This window comes from Calidris pugnax, unplaced genomic scaffold, assembly GCF_001431845.1.
Source record: "Calidris pugnax isolate Ruff unplaced genomic scaffold, ASM143184v1 scaffold44, whole genome shotgun sequence".
Lineage (NCBI taxonomy): Eukaryota > Metazoa > Chordata > Aves > Charadriiformes > Scolopacidae > Calidris > Calidris pugnax.
In genome coordinates, this window is record NW_015094506.1 from 34,812,002 (window position 1) to 34,837,667 (window position 25,666).

At 36.2% G+C, this 25,666-nt stretch overlaps 1 protein-coding gene across 1 annotated transcript in view; it reads right to left on the reverse strand.

Moving 5' to 3' along the window:
• The window catches only part of CADPS2 (Ca++-dependent secretion activator 2), a 294,288-nt gene that overhangs the window by 38,331 nt on the left and 230,291 nt on the right, over positions 1 to 25,666 (reverse strand). Inside the window, exons 19-24 of the mRNA XM_014963349.1 lie at positions 24,634 to 24,737; positions 20,936 to 21,092; positions 12,022 to 12,163; positions 11,773 to 11,892; positions 4,741 to 4,896; positions 2,876 to 3,023 (exon numbers count right to left, since the gene is read on the reverse strand). Of these exons, the coding sequence (XP_014818835.1) occupies positions 2,876 to 3,023; positions 4,741 to 4,896; positions 11,773 to 11,892; positions 12,022 to 12,163; positions 20,936 to 21,092; positions 24,634 to 24,737 (827 nt within the window). The remainder of the gene's footprint in view (positions 1 to 2,875; positions 3,024 to 4,740; positions 4,897 to 11,772; positions 11,893 to 12,021; positions 12,164 to 20,935; positions 21,093 to 24,633; positions 24,738 to 25,666) is intronic.

Below are 25,666 nucleotides of genomic sequence, written 5' to 3' on the forward strand. Positions count from 1 at the left end.
ATTTTTGTTAAAAGATATTTTTTTTTTTTAAAAGATTTTCAAGCTAGCCTTTTTTTTTTTTTTTTTTTTTTTTTTTTTTTTTTTTTAAGATTGGATACCTGTGAAAACAAATTGCACAGAATCATCTGAACTGAAACTGCTACTGCCAACATATAACAATGTTTTATGTATATTAAATTGTCTTTGCACTTTTTACTATCAAATCGGCTATAATTCTCTAGCAATTCTACAGTTAAATTAATCTCTTCCTTCAATTTTATGAACCAAAACAGCTTCAGAAACAAAGTTCATCAAATTAAAGCCCACTTTTCCCTAGATTTGTTTATAGCTACACACAGCACTGCTGTGGCACATTCCAACAACTCAGGGTGAAAACTTCCACATCTAACTCCCCTTGAACAAGATATACAACTGCGTACAGCTCCATATAGGGAATGAAAAGAGCAGGCTGTATTTAAAGAGATGTTTGAGTCTAACCATCTAATTAAATAACACCTCCCATTACTTGCAGAACAAGGTCTAGAAGTGGTCAGATAGATATTCAGAGTTTTAGGTGAATGAACAGCCCTTTAAAAAAATTTTAACTCAGGCCTTAGGGAATGCTTTTCTTGACTGGCATAATAGACCATGTCTAAGACGAAATGGAAGATGAAAGAGGACAAGGGAAAGGTAATATGGAAAAAAATTTAAGGCCAAGTGGCTAAGTAGGAGTGATTTGAAATGCCAGAGCTCCTGTAGAATAGTCAGAGATGCAACTGGATGCTCTCCTGCCTGTTTTTACAGATGGGCAGATTCCAGAAGCACTTCACCCAACAAATTTGAAGCATTTCAAACACCTATGATATCAGCTACAAGCAACTGAAAAGTCAACTTTTTTCTTAATCTTCAAAAAGGGCCTTGGGAATGGAAGAAACTGTTAGGGCAATAATTCAAAGAAATTCAAAATAATTCAAAGAAAGAAGGAAGTTTCCACATTATCTGATAATTTCTGATATGTCTTATTAGATTTCTGATATTGTTAATAGATTTTCTGATATTGTTTTATTAGATTAATTAGGATGAAGATTATCTTGGGAACTTTGAAAGAAGTGTGCATTTTATCACAGGTATGCTAAATTATCAAACTCTTGCACTGAAAAGAAGCTCAATAAGACCTAGTAAGGAACAAGGGCTGTATTTCTGTTTTGGTGTCGTGAAGAGTATGATAGAGCTTGAAAATCTAGAGAATGGGAAGATTTCAGAAGAGAACCTGGTGAGGGTCTGCAGTCCAAAAGGTAATGTGAATGTTCAACCTTGGCTCTGAGGGGGACTGGCTGACAAGGCAGGAGGTACCGTCCAGAGCAGGTGAGAGGAACGGTGTGACTGTGGAGAATGAGGCTATACCATTTGTCTGTAGGTCTTTGTGGAGGTACTGGCATTGTCTGTCCCCAGAGAAGGGGGATGTTCATGTGTGTGTTTGCAGGTTACTGCTTGGACAGTAAGTAAAACGTGAAATGGTAGCATCAGCCTAAGGCAAAGAGTTTCTAGTAGTGGTTTACTTCTGATGAAAGAAGTTGTTTATTGCTCTTTTGCCTCACTGAGAAGTAAAAGAGCCCATAACTTTGTGACCCAGTATGACGGGACACTGGGTCTGAAAAGCAGAAGAGCAAAGAATTCATCTGGAACCACCTTAAGAGGATGAACAAGGAAAGAAGAATTGAGAAACTGATGATCAGTTTGTAGCAAGGTCAGGCTTTAAAGGAATTCCTAGGGCTAGGCTAACATATTAACAAGAAAAGCAATACTACCATTTAAAATAAAAAGTGGCTGTTAATAACCAAAGGAAAAAAAACAAGGAAAAGACACTTACCCATTGACTAGCAAACTGGTTCATGTCACGGAAAACCAAAAGGAAAAATAAAGATGACAGGGTAGAACAGGAAAATGATGAATGTCTCATTGAATTGGGGAAAAAAAAAAGACAATTACATCGAATACGCTAACTTAAAAAGATGAAATTATAAAATGAAGAGCACATTACAGAAATGGAAAAATCAACAGAAATTATATGATCAAATAATGTAAACATGAAACTACTGAAAACAGACGTACTTTTTTGTTGCCAAATTCTGAAAGATGTTTTTATCCTCTCTCCAAAACAAAATCAAACAAAATTACGCTGCTAATGCATTAGGACAGCAAGAACAGTTTTAATTTTATTCTAGTGATCTCACCAGTCTACGTATTACACCCTTATTCACTTCACAGATTATTCCTGCCAAGAGTGACAATTTGGGAAGGACAGCAGGCAGTGAAGTCTAAGTATCTTTCAAAGTCACATCAGCACTCCACTGTGGAGCATCTACAGTCCAGTGAGCAGATTACCACCAAAATGGTCCCTGTCTTTGGAGACCAATAAAAAAATCCCTTCAAATTACCTGATTATTTGTTTCCTCTATTTTCAGCACATGTACAGGCATGTATGCTGGGTATATGAGCCACTTAAAAACAAACATTACTTGCTTAAAACCTGGCTGCAAAGGACAATGTTTTGGTTCAATTTTACTGATATAAAAGAGTCCTGAAGTGGGCTGTTTCTCTGCTACAACCCACGAGAAATTCCTGGAGGGGCTGTGAGTCAAGAAATCCTCTGAATGCTCAACAGACTCACAGGTCAAAGCAAATAAATTACAGAAGCGCTCTGTGTCTTTGGTGGAAGATGAGGGGTTCTGTCTTGCATGATGCTTCTGGGGAGCAGTCTATTCATGCTTCTGTACAAACAGAGCTACTTGACACATTTCAGCTACTTTGAAATTAATCTACTAAGGACTGTCTGCAGTTTGAGATGTTTCACACTAACCAAACATACAAATTAAACATACAAAATTCCACTTACCTCTTGCCCCCCATCCAGAATGCAGAGTTTAGCCGTCTGTTTTTTAGCATCAACTAAGACATTAAACATTGTACACAGAGAAGAAGGGATACGCAAGTCCGTTGATTTGTTTGTCTTTTGCAGCTTGACCTCAAATGCAATTCTTGTTCTGTTCATTAAAACACAATTCATAATACAAGTCTCTATGATAACTCTGAACAATCAGTGTACAAATGTATAAACCTTACTAAACATGTTGGCTTAACAATGTACAAGCACGTGAGAACATCTTTGTAATAAAATTCTGTAAGTGTAGAATATCCACCTGTTCAATAAACAATTGCATTGGTGGTAATCTCAAGGTTCTGCACTACTTCAGCTAATTCAGTTGAATAATAAAAGTATTATCATCTTGCCTACTAGATAACAATACGCTTCCTTGGATGATAACTAAGAAGAATTTAAAGCAAAGAAAACACCCCACATTTTCCAGCACTTCTATGTTAAGAAGCAGTTTATCATACCAAATACTTGCTTCTAAGAAATATAATTAAAAGATTCTCTTCTGGCTTTAATAGAAAAGAGAATTCTATTGAAGAAAAGGAGGTTTTTTTTATTAAGCAAATATTAATACTTATATTGAAAAGCAAGATGTATCAGGAGATACACAATACAAAAAACCTATTTTCTTCTCACACCAGTGTAAATAGAGAGCAATGTCACTGAAATAAATTACAGTAATTCAGAATACATAAATATAAAAGCAATGTTTTCTTTCCAAACTTATTTTTAGATGAGTACCAAAAATCGACACAACATTTTAAGAACATGGGGACGGAAGCATCCTATTTCCATTTTAATAACTGCTATAGATCATATTAGTATCACAATAAGAGTTATAATAGAATAGTTCTACCATTCTTTTCTGAGTTGCTACTATCTAATACAATCCATCCTCTGGATATAATTTACTTTCTTTGTTACCTGATGTATAGTATTGTTGACCACACTAAAACATACTTAGCATATTAACACTAGTATGTTATGTATTAACTCTAAAATATTAATAATTTTACGTATTAACACTAGCACTATTCTATAATATTAATTAATCCTTCATTTATTGCCACCATTTTCTTATTCTCTAGAAAAGCAAAGCAGCAAAGATGTAAGGATTGATATTACAGGCCAAAACCTGATCTATAAGGAACCCTTTTTACAATGCCTCTGTGTTAATAATTCTGTTCTCAGCTTCTGCTTGTGATCCTGGCAGTGAGCTGTTTTCAACCTATTTCCACATATGCCATTAAAATCCACACAGTCAAATCTGTGTGATGCAAAGTTCTAGATAATGACAACACGTGGCATTAGATTTATTGCCTAGGAGAAATCCAAGTATTTATATTAAAACAATTGCCTTTCCCACATTAATCTGTAATAATCTTTAAAAAGGCATAAGATGAATTAGAAAAAAATATTTTTTCAATAACTTATTTTAACTAGTTTAACTTATTGTATAGATGCAGAAATTCTGTACACTCTTTAGTTTGCAATATATTTCTTAGAGACAGCTTGAGATTTCTTAGTATTTTTCACGGCTATGGAACAGAAGAGATTGACCTCCAAGGGACTGTTCACAACATACGTAGAAATTCTCTTTGATATTTCCTAGATGTTGCCAAATTGCTGACTGCCAAGTGCTGGAAATACACACAAGTCATGATTTCTTCACAGCTGCCCTGATTAAGATCTTTTCCTATTCATCTGCTGCTGACCACGGCAGGAAACAGGATTTTGGTACGGATGTACATCTGTGAGTCAGTATGGCTGTTTCAATATTAATTTTAAACTCTCTTCTAGTATTTAATTTATCATTTCAACTGTACCTTTTAACGCAGGCTTCTATCATGTCAGTGGCCATGAGTTTAAGCCTCTGCTCTAAATGGTGGGCAAATTCTGGTTCTGGCCAATGAAGATCAAAAACAAACATCTGCAGAGCATCCAATTTCCAAAAAAGATCTTCTGATGTAGCTGAGCCATTTCTATAAGAAACAAAACAAAACAAAGTCCCCAAGAAACAGAAGATAAATGTATGGATGTCTATGCCAGCTGCCACAGAATTATCCAAGGTAATAAGATTTCTCTATCACACCATCTTCCTCCTTCACTTCACTGGATCTCACAGCACAGATGCTCTTATTCCACGAATGTGAAAATGGTCATGGAAAATTTAAAGTAATTCCCATTAGGGTTAAAAAAGTAAAGTTTTCTCATCTGTTAGCTGAGAAATAGGAAAGGCTAGGGAGGTAGATGGGATGATAGGCAACATGGAAAATGAAGTAGTCATATTTCAGATCAAGACAGGAAAAACAAAAGGTAAAGGAATTATTAATTAGTAAGGACCTTTTCAAAACAGTGAAGACTTTGCACCAATGTTTTCTTGCCTTCATAAATCTGGTAGATAAACCTACCACAGAAATAATAGTAGTAATATTGTAAAATAGATACCCAGACAAATAGTCCCTTGATAAACACTCACTAATTCTAACTGAGGGAATAACATCAGACCCCGGTGGAAAAAAGAGAAGAACTATTTAAATAAGTTTGTGCACAAACAGACACGGGATTAATATGGGTCTGCTTAATCTCAGATTCTCCACGTGATTTTGAAGTTCTTCTTCCATCCTGAACTGAATGTTATATTTAAAGAGATTTGCTTGTGATAAGACACAACAATTTAAGGCTAATCTTAGCAGTAATTACAGCTACATCTCCACTGTCATTGTGGATTAATTACACTTTCACGATGTGTCGTATTGCAATGCATGGGTTACTTTTTAAGGAGTTGTAATGCTACTCAGCACGGCATTCCAGGATGTTAAGTGACAAGCAACAAAAACTCTGTCTGACCATCCCAATTCAGATCATAACAGTTTAAAATAGTTTAGATATGTCTCTGCTGCCATTTTTTTTCTTCTGCCTCATGACAAAAGAACATATTATCAAAGTGTTAAGTAACTCCATCTCTCACGGAAGAAGTCAGTGAGTGCTGAGCGTGCTCAGGACAGAGCGGGGTCAGATGAGAAAACAAACAAAGGACCTCTAATATCTGACCATCTGATGCACCCCTCAGCACCACCGCTGGTTCACACCAGGTTGACTGAGACAGCTGGTGGTGAAGTGAAGCGAAGCACAGCTCCTGTTCAGGGCTCTGAAGAGGCAGCACAGATGCAGCAGGAGCACTGCTTTGGTCTCACAGCACCCCACCACTTTCTAGACCCACCCAACTGCCCCCTTGCCCCACTGCTTTAAGGCCACCATGGCTTCAGAGCCATTGCTGTCTTCTGCAATGCCATCTCGGTGCCAAAGGGGCTGCCAGGCCAGGGGGCAAGCTGAGAGCAGTGGTGCCTGCCTGAGGAAAAGGCTGGCTCTGACCAACCAACCCTGACTTCAGCTTTGGTTTTAAATGGTGCAGGTTTTGATGTCTTCACTATGCATAGGAGGATATCCCACCATTTCAGACAGGCCTTTTTGATATCATGCGTTATTTTCCCCACTTATTTCAAATAGTAATTGTTAATTTTACATTGTATCATGCTCCTGAAAAAAACCAGCAGAAACAGGAAAAAGGCCCACGGGACTGCTAAGATGACAATGTGCACAGGGATGTTACCTGTTAAGGTTGGACCTGAATAGGAAGCACTATTATACACTGCTAAGTACAAACCACCACCACTCCTTAGAAAGTTTATCATCCGGTTGGACTGTTCCTTAAGTTATATGATAATCAAATATTGAAGATTTCATTACATTTCCTGTGTACACCAGCAGTGAGTATGTTATATACAATATTTGATTCAAAAGTGCCTTAGTCAATTTTTGAGAGGACTGGGGTGAAAGAAGACGACAAATTATATAGGAACAGAAATGGGGACAATCTCAGCATGTATATTGCAGTTGATAAAAACACATATTTTCTAGAAAACAAAACGTACCTTCTCAACAAACAGAACTACCATTTTTCATCATCAGATTTACAATGTAACCGTATTTTATTCTTCCATAGTTTTTTCTTTTTTTGCCTAATGGAATTTCAAATGAAATTCTTTAGGACTTGGGAGGACTAATGTGCTCTCAATAACATCAATGTATTCTTATGCATGTTCACTCCCCGGTAGCCACTTAATTTGGTTTCATTATACTACCAAATAAAGTTGCACAATTATAATAAGTGTAATAATAGACACAGTTCATGAAACATTAATTCATTCTGTGAGCAACACTAATTCATTCATTCTCTTTTCATATAATTTTGAGGTCCAGTTCTTCAATTTTTTATTCAGCATTGTCCAGTAATACTTGAATTTGACTAACATATTAAACTAGCAAGATGAAGAAGGAAAATAAACTGCTACAACAGCAACGATTTTTCCCTCGTTCACACATCCAGACAGAATCACCTAATTTCTTTGTTAAATGCTGCAGAAAACCGTGATCTCAATCAGCTTTGTACTGTGATTTGTACCAGGCAGTTGTTTTATTTGGATTTTAGGATCTTTCCTGGTCCTTATTCAGTAAAAGCACTAGACATGCTATTAATTGCCAGCACATACCCCAGCACCCTGCAGTGGTTGTACCATCTATAGATTTGCTTTCCCTACTAGGAGCTGGTTATGTCACTTCAGGGTTTAATACTCCATAAAGTGCAAAATGAAGAAGAGCCAAACTCAGTTTTTACCTTATCTTGGCAGCAGCAGGAATTCCTGCATTCAAGTCAAACCACCAAAGCATTTGAATCTACATCCATAATTGCAGAATAGTTTTGTTTTGTTTTTTTTTTTTTTGTGAAGGGACAGGTCACGTTCTCGGCTATTGAACAGTTTTAATTTGAACATATCTGGTAAGGCTACTTCAGTCTAATGAATGGAATAATATTGCTCTACCAGGAAACTGAACTGGCACTCTTTTTTTAAAAACTATATTCAATATAATTATCTATACTTTTAAAACTAAGCACAAACTCCACAGTTTTGCTGGTCAAAACTTAAGCTTTCAGCACTAGTTCTTTGTGCAAAAGGTACTATCTAGTTGTCTACTCTGTTTAATCATGTCATGGCAGCAAGAGAAGGTTTCAAATTATTATTTTTTTTAAATGGCAGTTTTGTATTTGGTCACACTTTACTGTAGACAAGCACTGCAGAAGGAACATATGTGGCACTACAGGCGCAATCCCTCGAAAACAGCACTGAAATGTGGCCTCCTGACTTATTTAACATGCATAGACACACAGAGAGATCCATCATGACAGCTCAGGCACATTCAGACCAGATTCCTTCCTATCACAATCACAGCACTGTGACTGCCCCAGCTCGTCCCCCTTGTCACTCATTATAGCTGAGTCATAGCTGGAAGAATTTAGCTGACATATTTCCTTTGATGTCACCCATTCTGGATAGAAGACAAGACAGGACTATTCTCTTGCAAGCATGTATCTTACTCCATGTTGCCTTAGCCTTGAGTTTTGCTAAAGCTGAAGTTATAGACCAGCAGCAGAGAGCAACAGATAACCTCAGATCTGTATCTACAATATTTTTGGTCAGTGAATCTATGTCACATCTGCACTGAAAATAAAAAATTACAAATTAAACCATAAAAAAATAAAATCACCCACAAATCTAACTTAGAAGCCAAGTCCACAAGAGGCAGAGAAATTAAATTTAAAATATGAAATGGAACAAAAATTCATTTTAAAATAGTACATTTGAATTAATGAGTAAGTAAGGAAAAAAAAAAACCCTCATCCTGGCTGACTAGAAGCTTTTACAGGATGTTCAAACTCTTTTGCTCTTTAAGGATGTTGTCTTCAGCCAAATGGAACAGTAATCCACAGTGTTCTGCATGTCTAGCCAAGATGTCCTCTGAGTTGTCCTCTCCTGAGACTAATCAAGAAAAACAGACTACTACTTGTAACACTTTCCCCTTTTCATATCTCCCTTTCCAATGCCCAATAAAAGGTTAAGCCAAAACAACTGAAAACGAGGTAACGATCTTCCCAAACGCTGTTATAACAGCATGCATTTACTGCTCTGCAATATATGATCAAGAAAAAAACAAAAAGCTACAGTTAATTAAAAAATATAAACAATCTTTTCTGGTAATGTTCATAAAAACTGCAGCAACTTTTACATGAAAGAGGGGAAAATCTGTTTTCATCAATAAAGCATGCAAAGAAATGTCTAACTGAATACATTTTCACTTCTTTCCGGAAAAGTTCTTAGGTAGGCACATAACAGCTCTTTTGAACATGAATGGACTTAAACACAAACATAAGAGCATTAACACGAACATCAGTAAAGTTTGGAAAACAAGAAATCTCTTTTGATTGCAGACAGAATAGACACAGAACTTGGAATTCTAGGCAAACTTTTAACTATAACTCAGTTGGCTCACGGACTGCTTTTTCTCATTCTTTTTGCCTGTAGATTCTTCACTGTGTAATTCAAATTCCTAATCATGAATTGGCCAAAATCCCCACTTTTCAAAGAGAAAGAGAGAAGCCCAGCACAATGTAGTGTCACATGTAGTCATCTTCTCCCCAAAGCATCAGCTGTGTGGCTGGGAGGAGGGAGCACAGTGGATTGAGAGAGACGGACTTGGGAGAGTCAGTGGGGAGAAGGAGCCACCTGAGACGTCTGACAAAGGCAGGGCCTGGGCTCCTTAATTTAGCTGCCTCCACTGACTCTTTGTACAACACAATATATCACTCCAGTCCATTTAAGGTGGGTGTTCATCACACCAAATCTGACAGGAAACACCAGCTTTTGCTTAACAAGTATAAGAGCCTAGGTATTTGGTTACTTCCCATTGGAGAATTTAACTAGAAAGAGGAAGGTCTCTTCTTCCTGAAAAGGATGGGATGGGAGCCGTAGGGGAAATAAAATGCTCCCCCTTTCTTTCATGTGATAGTGAAAATAAACTACTCCCTCCATGGAAGTGGAGATACTGTAACCAGCAAGAAAGAGGACACTCTTCAGTTTGGAAGGAAGAATGACTGGCTTGCAGTGCCTTCGCTTTTATTTTTTGATCCAAATACAATATACATGGCCATTCTGAGAAGTTACTTGGCTCTGCAGTAGGACATAGGTGATATGATTCTTAAAATACCACCTGAATCCTACAGTATTACAAAGGCAACAATGCTACCTTCAATCTTGAATGTTAATTTATACACATTTTATAAAATGCAACTTCTAAGCTCTAGGTTTAGGGAGAAAGAACATGAAGAGGTGCCTACAATGGAGCCAGCACCTCGGCAGAGCTCTTTTCGAACGCTGTGCAGGGGGGCTGAAAGGGGATGATGGCCTTACAGAGGCCACATCACAGTGGGGACACCACTCATCCCCACTTCTCTTGAGAAGCATCAGAGCAGCAGCTACCTCTGGCAGGTGCTTACAGCTCATGTCAAACCAAGTGTTCACCAAAAGCTTTGAAAACCTCACTTATCGGTTTAGGATGTTATGCATACTTTGGCATACACACCATGAACCTTAATACCAGATGTGCAAGGGGGATAAGCCAATGGCTGAATGTCACTATACTGGAGCATTTTTTGACAATACAATCTTAGGGATTTATTGCTACACCAAACCCTTCATTTAAGAAAGATCTACCAATATAATCCTCCAACCAGAATTCATATTTATTATATATTAATTATAATTCAATATTCAAAATACACATTTTTTAATACCTACAAGTTATTTTTACTGGACATGGCTATAAGAATACAGATGGTAAGACTGCATCTAAGATTATAACAGCTCTTAACTCTGAAAGCTATTCTTAAAAAAAAAAAGTAACCCTTGAAAGAATGGGAATAACAGAAAGGAATGTGAGTAGCAGAAGACCAATTAGTTTGCATTCAAAGCTGAAATGACTTGCATAACCACATCAGGAGAAACCTAGCATTATTATAGTAAACACAAAAGGTACCAAAGCCAAGGATTAAAAGGAGTTTTGTCAACTTTTAGGGGAATTAGCACCAGAAAAACTATCATAGTACTCAACAAACAAGTGCCAGAAGTTTGGCAGAGCACACACTATCAACTTTTTCAAGTAATGGATCTGAGTAATTGTTAGGAGTGCTTAACTCTGTCAAAAAAATTGAGAAGATAATACTTGGCTTGAAATCATATTATTAAGCTTTGACACTTGAACATGCATTTTTTGAAGTCTTTTACATTCATCCTTTCCTAATACAACTTCAGCTAAAATAAGGTTCTTCTTGACCCTTTATCTAATGTATATGTGTCCTCACACTGAAATCTGGCCTGTAAATATGGGAATATTCCCATGGAACAGGGCACGTCTGCTCTACGTAATTTTTTTAAGAAAAGATCACTTAAGTGCTGGGGAGAAATCAAAAAGAAATACATATTTTTTTGAAACCGACAAATAAATGGATGTACTTCTATTTTGGTTACTTATTAAAATTTTACTGTTTCCTCACAACAGGGATATTTAATCTAATGACAATATTTGCAGTCAATGACTTTCAAAACCAATATACAATGAGTTAATCAAACCCATGCAAAAATATGATGGGCTGCCTCACTTTTTACAAAACCACAATCTAAAGTCAATTATCCAAAAGGTTCCCCACTACTCATTAAACACCATTCATACCATGACAGACCTTTGCCAAGTTGATTTTGTAAGTTATCAGGTGTAAGACTGCTATATTTTAATGCACTAGAAAGCGCAACTCACTAACAGTCCATGCTTGGCTCACTCCCAAGAAACAGTAATTTTCAACTAAGAGATCATAAACACCATGCAATCCAAATACAGCTGCACAGAACACTAGCAAGGCCATGCAGAGCTGACATACAGTCAGAAGGTTATTGAAGAATACACACGTGGAGTCATACAAAGAAGTCATCCAGGTTGGTGTAGTAAAGCTAGGTATTTGTGGAAGATTAAGAGGCAAACTTGGAACTTTTGGAAGAGCTACATTAGGAAGACTGTTGGTGATGCTCCTGTGAAGAAATAAACAATGTAGGAATACAATAAAAAATAGAATATTTAGAGGACAATGGGGGAGAACACCTGATTAGACAGAAAGCTACAGGCAGGTGCTTTGTTCAGATCTTGTAGAAGGCACTTACTTGACAGGTTGCCATGACTCTTGTTCAAGACCTCTGTGAATGGACTGGGCAATTGATGATTCCATGAGATCGATGTAGCGGATGACCATGGGAACAAAAATTTCTTGCAAGTGCTTGTGAAACTTTCCATTGCACAAAAATGCTTTGAAAACAAACAAAAAAACACAAATAAAAATGTCAGGCCTTTCCCTACTTTATTTTTCTATTGGAGAAAGAATCTCTTAAAATGTTTTTAGTACACAAAAGCATTTTAAGAACAAGATGCAGCTTGTGTAGGAAATACAGTTCATAAAAGATAAATTAAGTGCTCCATGAGGATACTGTAGAACATTTTAAACTGTCACTGTAACAAAAACTAGGCACATACTGAAGTTCTTTGTTGAACCAGAACACTTTTGCAGCTTCTTAACATTAATAATATACTTTGCTGAATCTAAGCCTTAGCAATTTTGTTCAATACTTAGACACCAAGACAGAAAAAAATCCCTAAACCAAACAAACAGCATTTGAAAGTCATTCAATTATTTTTATTCTCCTTATGCTAAGAACGAAGGTTACAGTAAAAGGTTCCAGCCTCACTAGGGTAATTAGAGGTATACGACATTTCGTCCAGATTGCTTAATGGAAAAAGGCAGTGTGTGACATACGAGTGTTTGGGGGAATAAGAGCAGTTTGCCCATCTGCTCTGTGTCCTCGGTGGCTGGCAAAGTCCTGAATCACTGCCCACAGCTACACAGGACATACAATGAGCTCTTGAATAGAAAACTTGTCTTGGTATGCCTAGGCATGTCCATACATAAAAATCTCAAAGGCCAGAGTTCATCACCAGAATCCTGGCTTTTCTCATCCTGATGTGCACAAACTGCATCGAGACCCCCACAAACAAAAGCAGCTCCCAGCCTGTCTGTGTTCATGTGAAACTCAGCCTCTCCTCTGTCCTCTCAACTGTCTCACAAAATTTTAAAGGATGCTGTCTGTGTACTTCCTTTCCGGAAGTTTGCTCCTTCTCTGGTGTGAACACTTTACAGCAGTTGTAGTTTTATAAGTATTTAAAGGAAGTCCTGAAAAATAGTTGCCAAAAGATTTTAGGAAGCTGACATCATGTAACACCTAGAAATGTTCTCTTGCTTTTTGAAAGAAATGGAGTTGATTGGTGAGCATACTATAAGCATGAAGCATATTACTCAAGAAAAGTAAATTAGCTATAAGCAGTAGAAGATTATCTGCTTTACAAATGGGATTTACTGCATGAAAACTGGTATACACAATGCAAACTGAAGATGTATTAAAACCTGAAAATACGTTTGCCACCACTACCGCTTGTTCCGGTACTCTTTGAAATGTTCTCTAACGAATCTTAACTCTTAGTGGACTGATGTCCTGTGTCACCAACAGAGTATATCAATTTCATGCTTGGAATGTGTCTGTGTTCACCCAATGATCCAGTGCTATTATTAGGACCTGTAAGATTTTTCCTATCTGTACATGGAAATCATGTAGGCAAGCTGAGCCACAGACAGACATTTTAATGATTTTTGATAGTCCTCCTTTTGTCCCCACACACATTCTGTTGTTTTAAATGCTCTTGTTGGTTTCTCCTCCTACTGATTCCTGCATCCAGGATTTTCATTTCATTTGGATGGGTTCCACAACCAAATTTTCTTCTCCTCCTAAGAAGAAAAGGCTGGATGGTGGGGCTCAAAACCCTGGTAACCATCTCATAAAATTACAACCCCCTCTTGTTCCACTACTAGTACAATCCATGTACAATATATAAAAATAATTTCTGCAACTTCCAGGAACTCCTTTGCCTTCCATTCCTGAATGATGTCCACCACAAACTGAACTTGGGAGAGATGGAGTCTATGGGGAAAAAAGTGTCAAGTTTCTGTTCCCTATTGCTACTTGCATTGCAAGGAAGTGCCTTTGTTGCTGCATGTTTGGGCAATATTTTTTTTTCGCTTTTTTTTTTTTTCTTCTCAACTACAATGATATGAAGCCAAGAACTATTTTCTTCAAAACATCCTTGTAGAGTAATGGGAGATTATGTAACAACCACTTTTAACTAAGGAGAGAAGACCAATGTGATCAGCTCTCCCTATTTTTTGCCCACCTGCCCCTTTCTTGCTAAGAATATCGAAACTTTTAGCTAATTTCAACCATATTACACACCGGGATGGAAATCTCAGGTATATGAAGTTTCATGAAAACAGGCAGCTAAGTAGCAGGCAGAGATTATTAGGGTTTCCACTGAGAAAAAGGCAGCGGCGTAGGCTCATCTCTTATTAAACTCTTGAGAATCCACCCTTGAGAGCACCTATGAGTCCATTACAAACATGCTCCATTATTTACACTGCTCATAGAACTACTTGTTAACTAGCTAATTCTGGCATAATTATTTGTATATCAGGCACTCAAAACAGTGTTATTTTTTCTATATTCATGTATCTTAAAACTGCAGCATCTGTGACCAGCAATAATAATTGAGAAGGATTTGGATATTAAAACAAAGCTTTCACAGTAAGCAGGTGATGAACATTGCTTTTGGGAAATGAGGTGGCTGGTATCAAGCTACATATTAGGCTGATTTTCCAAGGCAACTTTGAGCTTAAAAACAAGAAGAATACAACTGTGTCAATTAAGTCAATATTGCTGCTCTAAAGAATGAGTGCAGGACTGGCATTAATCAGGCAATCACAGTTACTTGAAGGGATGAGCCTCTAGTTTACTGTTTCTGAGCACACCGCAGAAATGCTCTGCTACGAGCCCTACTCTGGGAATTACAGTAATAAAGCCTCATGGGCAGAGGGATGACTCTTTGTTATTCCGAAGTCAGAATGAAATTTAAAGAAGTCACAGGCAATAAAAGCTGTGACTAACATCCTGACAGCAGTCTTTGCAGTGAAGTGAAACTTTCCAAAATGATGCCAAGACTAAATCTGACTGCACCTCCACAGAGATCCCTCTGTGGGCACACACGAGAGAGTGCTGTTTCTGATCAACAGCCCTGCTTTCCTGGGGCTGAGGACATGGCGGCTCTGATTTACCCATCTGGAGATCTCCGTCAAGGATTGGGAGGGCAGGGAAAGAACTCAGAGTGCAGGGGTAAGTGATATAGCTGAGTATCATCAGCAGACTCATGGCCCTCTACCCCATGATTAGAATTGATCTTGCCAAAAGGTACCACCTGTGCATCAAAGCAGATGAGAAAGAAGAGATCCTTGAGGAAATGCCACACTTCAAATCCCTCAACTACCACTTGTCTTCAATGCTATGCAGCTTAATTCTCCATTGTCTTGTCAATACAGACCCCCCACACCCTCTTCATATGAGCCATCTCATATTCAAACCAACAACAAAATGAAAGCCTAAGCCAGGACGAGCTCACGCACAGACAATATTGATGGAAAATGGATTGCAGGGACAGAAACAGATCCCCTGATGAAAAATTCTTGAAAGATTGAAGTTGAAGATGAAAGTTATTCAACTTTTACATATTAGGTAGCTGAAATATTCTCAAATATGACAAGAAAAGAAGAGAGATTACAAGTACAGTCTAGTAATGCAGCACTGGAATGATGTTTCTTCTCCAATAGCAGGAAAAGAATCTACTGTGCTTGTGCACACTCGAAGCTGTGGTGCTTGCTTCACTTTTAATTATATAGGCACAGCTTAGGACTTATCTTGGAGTCAGTGTGTTACACTGTCCTCAAGAGCTTCTGGAGAATCAAAGGAAAGGAAGAATGACACAGGTTAACACAAGTCTCTTTTCCACTGATGAAATTAGGACTTTGTTCAACAGTCTATAATTATCCGGTTTTCCATAGAATTCTTGGGGAGGCACCACTTGGATTTCCTAGCGTATTTTAAGATTGAAAATAAACCCAGTAAATGTCAAGAAGAAAATTTCCTTGAGGTTCCATATTCTATTTGTAGCAGTTGAAAATCATTAATAACCTGAAGAAAGAAACATATTTCCATCTATTTCCTGTTTATATTACATTCTGACTCCACAGAACATTTATTAATCAGTTACTTAATTTGTGGTGAAAATTGCAAGGGACTCAGCTTATACACAAATTGTGTATTTTTACATATAAGACATACTTTAAAAGTGAATTTTAGAAATATATTATATGGAAGCAAGCTGAAAATTTATTTAAGAAGTAAAAAATTTCCCTCCGTCAGAACGTTGGAAATGGAACTGCAAGGAACTTCATCTTTACAAGACAGAGTGACACTGGCAACTTACTGCATGATTTTCTTGTGCCTAAAAAGCCTGTTCAGTCAAAAAGGTTATTGGATATTTTGGTAAGCAATTATGAGCTTGAGGTTTAGCTTGCAGTATCAGTAACCAAAACATGCAGCTCTAAACTGAAGGCAGGTTATGATTTCAAAGCAGCTCCCGATAGGAGCAAAAATTCCAAGTCTCTGATCTAAGACAAGATTCCTACTACAACTAATAAGAAGTGTAAGATTTGGTAAGATTTGATGAAAGGTATTTTTACGTGGGGTTATAAACTTTGCCCTGATTACCTTAAGTCCAAATTGTTTTCTATCTCCACCCTGTAGTTTAAGATGGGGGCTCCTATGTTATAAATAGATTCTAGCACAAAAGGGGTGCACGGGCTGTAACAAAGCAGGAAGGTGATGCTGTCTTTGGTGGTGTTCACCACTCCGCTACTACCAACAGCAGAAAAACTTCTCAGAGAATTCCTCTTTGAAATCAATAACCATGACAATGGCAATGGCTTTCAAGGGGCTAACACTCAACAGTTCTTTCTAGATCAGCTTCGTCAGGCTGCCAAGAGGTGTACCATGGCTGAGTTAAAGCAGGTACACTGAGTAATGCTTGAAGGTAAATGAAGATTATGAATTCACTTTATAATACTAATTTTGATTTGTGCCAATGTAGTGATGCAATAATGCTGAGCAACAGCACAGCACATAGTGTCAGCAAGTGACACCTAGACAGAAAAATTGGCAAGGAAAGGAGCAGAATATACAATTGAAAAACTTCTAAAATAAGCCAAATATATAGAAACTTCATGTAACTAGGCTCATGCCACTGTAAGTTATCTCTGACATCATCTCAAATAAAGAGGAATTAATACTTGTCTCTCTTGAGGCACTGAAAACCTGATTAATCTGAATAATTAAACAACTACAGAAAGTAGATAGCTCTCTAGAGCAATTAATAACATAATTCATAGACTTTGTGGATAAAAAGTAACATGTTCATTACAGAAAATAAGATACAATCCTGGGGAACCAGGTCCTTCTTCCCTCTATGAGTACTCAATTTGGGAAAAAATCAATTCGCTAGCATGGAGAGATATTGGGTACTGTTATTCCTGTACAATATACAAAGCTTTACACAGTCAGGTATAATTGAAACAATAGAAGCTTTGGAGAGCATTAAAATGTATAATATAAAAGCAGCAACAATATTTTTTTCAAGCCTTTACATTTTGAAAAACCACAGCAATTTTATCTACAACCTATTACTTATCTCCACAGTAAATGCCATTTCTTAAAACACTTTCTGTTATTTGTTACCTCGTTTTTGAGGATATTTTTGAGGATAGGAAGATCATACTCTTCCATCCATTTTTTAAAACTAGTTCTTCAATTAGACTTAACACAACAAGAAAGCAGTCACTGATGAACTCACTGATGAACTTGTAATTGTTGTGGAATAAGGTCAGAAAAAAATGGTGAAGCTTAAATGGAGTCCTTCATAACAGATATGTGAAGCTGCAGTTAGGACTCTCCCTTCCTTCCCCCTTCATGAAAAGTTATACACTGTGTTGGAAAATGCTTTTTTTTCCTCATTATTAAATGAATATTGGCTTTGAAGTATTTGGTTTGAATCTTGTCTAATGCTTTGCATACTACATAGAATAACACAGTTGATATAATTTGAATAGTAACGACCATGCATTTTCATTATCTCATAGTCTTTCTAATATTATATTGTAGCAACATAGTTATAAAAATAGTCTTGCATGTAAGTTTTCTTTAATGCTGTAAATGTTAGATTGTTTTTTTATTGTTAGGAGTTTGCTCATGTCAGGTTTACATGAAATCTGACTCCTGCATGGAAGATTTAGAGCTCATTTAAAGCTCTTGAGATAGAATAACACGCAGGTGTCAGTCCTCCAAATTTCAGTGAAGATTAACCTAATATGCAATATGGTGACCTAACAGTTCTTCATTTGAAAGAAATCTGAAAAGTAATCTCTGATATAGCCAAAGAGTGAGAATAACCCAGTGGGATTTCCACCTCTTCATTTCCTAATGAGTTTTTTGATAATGAGAGGTGACTTTGCCAGTCACTGTGGGCTCTATTATGGCTAATTTACTCCACTTCACTCTCCTTGTTAATTATTAACACTAGCCTTTTTATCCTCATGAGACCACATTCCAGTTTTTCCCTTTTTAGTTGTTTCTTTTTTTCTTTCATTCTTCCCCCCCCCAATCTATCTTTATGAAGGTAATGGTTTTCAGGACAAGGTTTTCACTTAGGGTAAAGCTAGAATTATTTATTTCATTTTAGAAGACTGTGAAATTGATTATATAAGCATGGGGAGCTCTTTCTAATGGCTTTAATGCACTGGCAAGGTGAAAAGGCTGTTAATTAAAGAATAAGCAGTGAGGTATGTTCCACTTGGGAACCAGTTCTTGGTAGAATGGTCACTTGCCACTTGCTAACATACCCACCGATTAAAAGGGGACTAATTTCCATGGTTGCTTTCCAATAGTTCTGGGGAAAAAAAAAAGTGTATAATTTTCCAGATGGATTTCACTTGCCAGAAACTGTCATTTACTATATCTATTACCATTAGGGAATTACTGAAATTGGTATACAGGGGTGACATTTCATAAGCAGTCATTTCTTATCCTTCAGTTAAGGTTTTACAATCTTGCTAATAATTGCTTTCACATGAAAGTTTTCATAAAATATCTTTCCTAAGGCTATTTTAATCATTTAGCTTTATTACCCATTTAATCTTTTAGGGAAAGAAAAATCAGTAGCCTACCAGCAACCTCTTTGCATATGAGGACAACTCTTAGTTTGGAACCAAAGTGTAAAGGAACAAAATGAGACAATAATGTAGTTAAAACAGGTGCCACAAATCCATCTTGTAAGACTATTGTAAAGTACCTCCACAGGTTTCAGAAACTATCTAATTGTTTTAAGTGCACTTACATCACAACTAGAGACATGCTTCTTAAACTGAAAATGTGAGAGGGTAGGAAAGGCACCTGAATATAGGATTCAGATTTTTAATCTGGATTTTAGATGATCAGACACCCACTTCAAGTAATACAGAACCCACCTTGCAGAAGTCTAGCTCTTATGAGATCTGTCCCAAGATCGACCAATTCTTACACCCTTCTGAGCAGCCTTCTAAATCAAGCTTAAATTACCACCAGCATGGCAATTTTAATACTTTTCTGTAGTTGCAGTTTGTCCAACAAGTGATCCAGATGAAACATTCATAAATATCTTAAACACAAATTAAGGGAAATACTAACAGATACATTAACTTCCACTAGGAGAAAACAAAAAAAGGTAACATCAGGAATATGGCATTTCATGTATTGCTAAATGTCAGGGTATGGAAACATAATTAATGAAAAAAGACCTCAAAGACAGGATGTTAATTTTCTTTCACTCTGTCCTAGACCACGTCCAACATAGTGCAAAAACAGTGACTTTCAAAAATCGTGTTTAAGATTCAGCTACAGCTTAGTGGCCCTGTCCATTTGCCCCTTTCCTTCCATGGGGTTCATCATCCATCGTGTTACAGTGAATTGTACGTTTACTAGTTGCTCCATTTGACGATATGGTGCAGTGGCCAACAGGTACTATACTGAGATGACCTATGTATTTCAATAAACGCTTGGCAGCTAAGGTTAACAATAATACAATGATAAATAATATAGGTTACAATATGGAGAAAAGCTCTTGAATGCTGTTTTCCATTCTTTCAGTCAAGCAGTTTCCATACACAGAACTAAAATTCTTAAAAGCTATTGAACTTCCATAGAAATGAAATGAATTTTCCAGGAAGAGTTAAAAATGATTCCTTGCATTTATACAAAAAAAATAAAACTTTGGAATAACTTGAATAATTGTATAAAAATAAGCGCTTGGATCTCAAAAAATAATTAAAAAACAGTAGGTCATTTTCTCATTTTTAAGCAATAGAATATTAATAAACATATAAACATAGCACAATTATTTTATTTTTTTGAATGTCTTAAAATGTTAGGAGAAATTACCTGTCTGCAAAATAAGATGCAATCCAATATTTTTAAAATAACACCTAATCTACCTGGACAATTCTATGATTTTCTTTGGTTTCATTGGTTATTTCCTTAATTCCATTATTAAAATCACTTTCACACAAAACATGCCTAACTTTTGCCTAACAAACTAAGAAAGTTTGTTCTCCAACTCAAATAATGATACAGCAATACAAGTGAAAATAACACTCATTTATTTTGTCTATCTTACCACATTCACCTGAAGCCTACAATAACTTTATAGGCATAACTAGTCTGAAAGTAGTTTGCATGAAGGCTTAGAAGGAAATATTAACTACAGTTTTACTTAGGCAGTATAGATTAAACATGAAATATGAAATACATATCATGCTGCCTGTACATAACTGATTTAAAACTGAGCAATTTCTGAACCTGAATGGTTTGGATCACCAGAAAAAGGACTGAAATGGTGCAAGGATAGAGAGAAACTGCTCAACTTCCAGCAACTGGAGCACCAGGATAAACGCAGGTACTATCACTTTTATTTTGAAAATTATATTACATAGGAACACATTTCTAAGGCGTCGGCACATTGCAAAATCTTATGCACACAAGAAGCAAAGAAAATAAATCTTACTGTCATTTCTGAGGGCGTTATTCAGCAGCTGGAAAAGTGGGAAGCTGTCCCAGGAGTCCTGCGGCTGTGCCTCGAGTGCTGAATCCATATCAACAGAATAAAGAGACAAAAACTTCTCTGCATGCTCAGCCAATAATTCTGGCCACCAAGCGAATGCCTGCAAACATGACAAAATAGAATTACTAAACACGAGTCATAAGGCAAAGAGATGTGTTGTATCTATGGCAAAATACATTTGGATATCGCACTTCATGTTCTATCTCATTTGGAGAGGATGGACAGGCCAAGTGAAGAATGTGAAAATACTTTTTAAAACCTTGCATCAAAAAGAAAATAAACAGATTATGCTGTGAAACAAAAATGTAACACAAAAAAAATCAAAAAAGGAGTATAAATCCCTGCAACTCTTTTTGCCAGAGAGCAAAGAAAAGAATGAAGGCCTCCTCACTGAAAAATTACTGTATATGCTTTGGTTTCATTTGATTCTATAAGTAGTTAGATTAATTTATTTTTCAAATAAATTCTTGTGAATACATTTTGTAAGGGATGGATTTAAAGTGAAATTTTATTCCTTGAAGTCTAAGGTGTTTTTTTTTAATAGATAGAGAGCGCTTTTTAATTCCTATTTTTACCTTAAAGATGTTGGTTTCTCCTGAGGAAGGCATCCAGCTTTCCTTCCACAAATGCTATAAATACATCATTAGAAATTCACTAGTCTATATTAATTTTCAGTAACTTAACAGCATGTCGGAATACACTGTTTTCTTGGGTAATCTTAGCTTAAAAGAAGAAATTTGTGGAAAATAGTGTGTCGGCAAGTGAAACCAGCTCCACATTAAAGACTGCTTCACATATAACTCCTGTACCTTTTTACTGTCACTTAAATCTGGGCTTTGAAAGGTCAGTATTGAAGCTGAGTGCTGGATCAGAGGGAGCTGTATGATCCTGGAGTTAAAGACGAAGGTGAAGTGAGCTTATGAAATAGGATGAATATCACACACTGCTGAGAGTGTTTTGTTCAGAGCTAACAAAGATACCTGATAGTGAGGAACAGCTACACATACTAGGTAAGAAAATGTCTTTGCTTTCAAACATATGCCCCCTATTTTGAATATCTCATTCTGAATGTTTTTGAGTTGCCAAGATGGGATATATGTAGATTGATCTATAAAAGCACTGAATTCCCACAACTTTAAACAAAGTCATAGCAATTCCCACTTGCATTTCTAGGTAATGTAGAAACATGAACTCAGGCCTGAAAGGCATCAAATAAAACATAACTTCTGAAAAGTGGTGTACAAATATTTTTTTTCCATCCTGGCCTTTCCGATGACTGCCTGTAATACTATTTGACATGGGGCTAATTGAGAAAAGACGAATTGGCAAAAGGTTTTAAAGAAATGCTATGCTATCACTGGAAAGTATTTTGCATGTTGCAGTGCTAGGATTGAAGGATGCTGACTGGCACCAGAGAGAAAAGGACAGACAAGGCTTCAAGCATTTTGGCAAGAGTTTGAAATGGAGCCTTTTTCCTCAAACTGGAAGAAGTTTCTCATTAGTAAATCCTGTTTAAACAGGAGCTCATTATCCTTAAACCTAGAAAATAACTAAATGCTATGAAATAGAGACAGAAGAAATGTATACAGGCATTGGCAGGTGTCCCTTTTAGGCAAGCAAAACTCTATTTAGAAAATATTGCCAAAAACTCAAAACAAATAAAGCAAACCCAAACCCAGAACACGAGCACATTTTCCTTCCATCTTCTTCCCTTTAGCAAATGGCACTTTGAATGCAGACAGAAATTCTTCTGACCCTCTCAGGAGCTACCCATCATTGCTTAGGCACCAAGGAAGAAGAATGAAAAAACAAATACCAAGGCTAAGACAGTAAGTAGTTCAGTCACTATGGATAATACGAAAACAGACTAAAGGCAATTAGCAATTGGTGACACATTCTAAGAGAACAAAAGCATTGATCAGATTAAAGGAAGATTGAAGTTCTCTGATTCTAGAAAGACACACAAATGTGGCAATACAACACCAGAAATCATTAGAACAATTTATGCTACACATTCAATGCACAGTTCCATGCTATAAACAGTGAAAAATAATGTTTAGTTCATCATGAATCACATACCTCTCTTCCCTTTGGGAATCCCCGAAATTTGGAAGTGTTATGAATTAAAAAAAAATAAAAAAAAATCTAGTATTAAAAATGTGATATACTATTTTAGAGACTACTCGTCCTTTATGTCAACTGCATCATCAAACATTCAACATTTACTTAACATTATGATGTGAAATCACCATACTATATTTTCTATTTTGAGTAGGAAAAGTATAATTTCTTGAACTATTTCTCAGATATATTTTGATATTGAAATTCTGCACACTCTATAAATTTCAGTAAAATTGACCATTTATTACATAAGTGAAGGAGGGGGAAAAAAATCTTAACATTATCTTTATTCTTTTCAAGGTGTCTTAGGTTACATTGAAAACTTCTGATGAATTGATTTTTCTGAAGGCACAAGCAATACATTTACCCTTCTGAAAAACACTACATTTCTGGCTGCAAGTAGGAACTATGGAAAGTAGTCTTTGAACAGAGTTGTACCATTTGATCTATTTTCTTCTCTGTTCTTTTCCACAGGAGTCTAATATTCTTACAATAAAGCATGTCCTCAAAAGACAAAGACAACAATATATACATTTTATTAAGTAATCATTATGGAGTAACACAGTGGCAACAGTAGTGTAGAACAGGACCTCCAGGGAATTAATTTCAAATCATTGAAACAGCTGTTTCTCAGTATAAAATAAAACATCTATAACAAGTTCACACATGACAGATGTAAGCTGAAAACTAGATTCCATAGTGTGATATAAAAACAGATGTTTTGAATGATCATATTTATAACTATATATACTAAATCATGTTTATCCCTTTGCATATAGTCCTCAAAAATATTTACTGAGTTTTTTGAGAACATTTTAAAAACAATTTCCTGAACCTTAGAAAAGTATAATTATTATTAAAATGTTAATAATATATACAATTGTGTGTACCTGGTCGAGTTTATTTTTGTAATTCCTTCATATAAAAGGTGCTATAATTCTAAATATTCCAAATATTATGATTTCTGTATCACGAAGAAAGAGACTTGAGTAAGAAACATGAAATTGTTCTATTTTATTTTTCCTACCTTATAATGCCATTTTTAAAAGTGCAAGTTTAAAAGCACTGTTTTTCAAACCAAAAGAAGAGCAGTGGGATTTTTACACCCATCATTATTTTTACATTAAAATCACAATCTATACAGCATGATGAAAATTAGCATTCAGTTATATTTTCTTTCTATTTTCAATGAGAGGTGAAAAGTTGGAAGGAACAACTGTATAAGGCTATGAATCTTTTCCATACCATTTCACCACCTCCAGCACAAAGATGCTTTCGGTATTTTATGCTCTTTAATTTTCATTTCTAAACCTACAGTTCATTCAAGCGAATTCAAGTAGAGTTTTATTTCACTTCAGTTTTCATAATCTTCAAGTCTCTTATTCCTCTGTAAATGTGAACTGCCTTAAACATATGTCAGAAAGTAAAGTTAAAATGTTTCTTGACAGAATTGCTTCGCATCAGCAGCGAAAAAACCAGGAAGAAACTATTCTCTACAGCAAATGCAGTTCGGGCCTCACCTCTGAATGATGTTCTTCATTTTGCTGCAATACTTCAATACAGAGTTCTGCAAGGTGAAGAACCTCTTCCAGTTTTCGAACAGGTGTTGCTTGGTTCATGGTCTCTATTTGAATATAAAATGCAAACCAAAATTGCTTTCGTTAGAAATAAGATTCAATAGTAAGGGAAAACGATGCCAGAAAGGAACGGGAATTGTGCAAAATTACAATATTTGAAGTATAAGCAATTTTACATGTTAAGGACAATCTTTTAATAAAAATAAACGCAGCTGAATGTCCAGGTCACTAGAAAGAGAAAATATTTAATTCACAAAAGAATTACTGATCATTATAAACATTATCTGATTTAATACGTGAGAACTAACAGGTGCATGAATGTATTAGATGCTCAACTTCTGCAACAAGCAATTTCTAATTCTCTTCAAGGTCAGACATACAAAGACAGCAGACACTAGAGACCTTTTTTGTTATTGTACCACCAGTACAATGCTGCTCTCGCTAGATGACTCATGACTGTCTTCAGCAAGATTCATGCATTTTGCAGCAGTCAAAAATCCCAAATGTGTTATCTAAATAAGACACTACATTTTAGGTGCATTTAGAAAAAACAAAAGTACAAACCACAATAATGATTCAAATAAATAATTTCTCATAACTAATTATTCACATAATCATTTTTCTACCTGCTGCTCAGCTATAAGAGTGAATCTGCTTTCTTTTCAGTACCATAGTGAAAAGTAGAGCGATAAAATAAAGATGTTATAACAGAATTGACAACGGCCTACTGAAAACTCTGCTATTGGTTTCAGACTTAAACAGTGGTTTCTATGCTTATGTTGGACTGAAACTGCTGTTTCCTCTAGTGGCCAGTGTCTTCCCCTCTCTGGAGACACAGCAAGTACTATTCATACAGCTGATACATGAGTACCAGTATCACTGATGCTAATGAGTCTTAGCAAGAAACCAGCTACAATAATACAGAGTATGACTGGCACATCTGATTTCAGCATAAAAAACTCATTTTATTACAAAT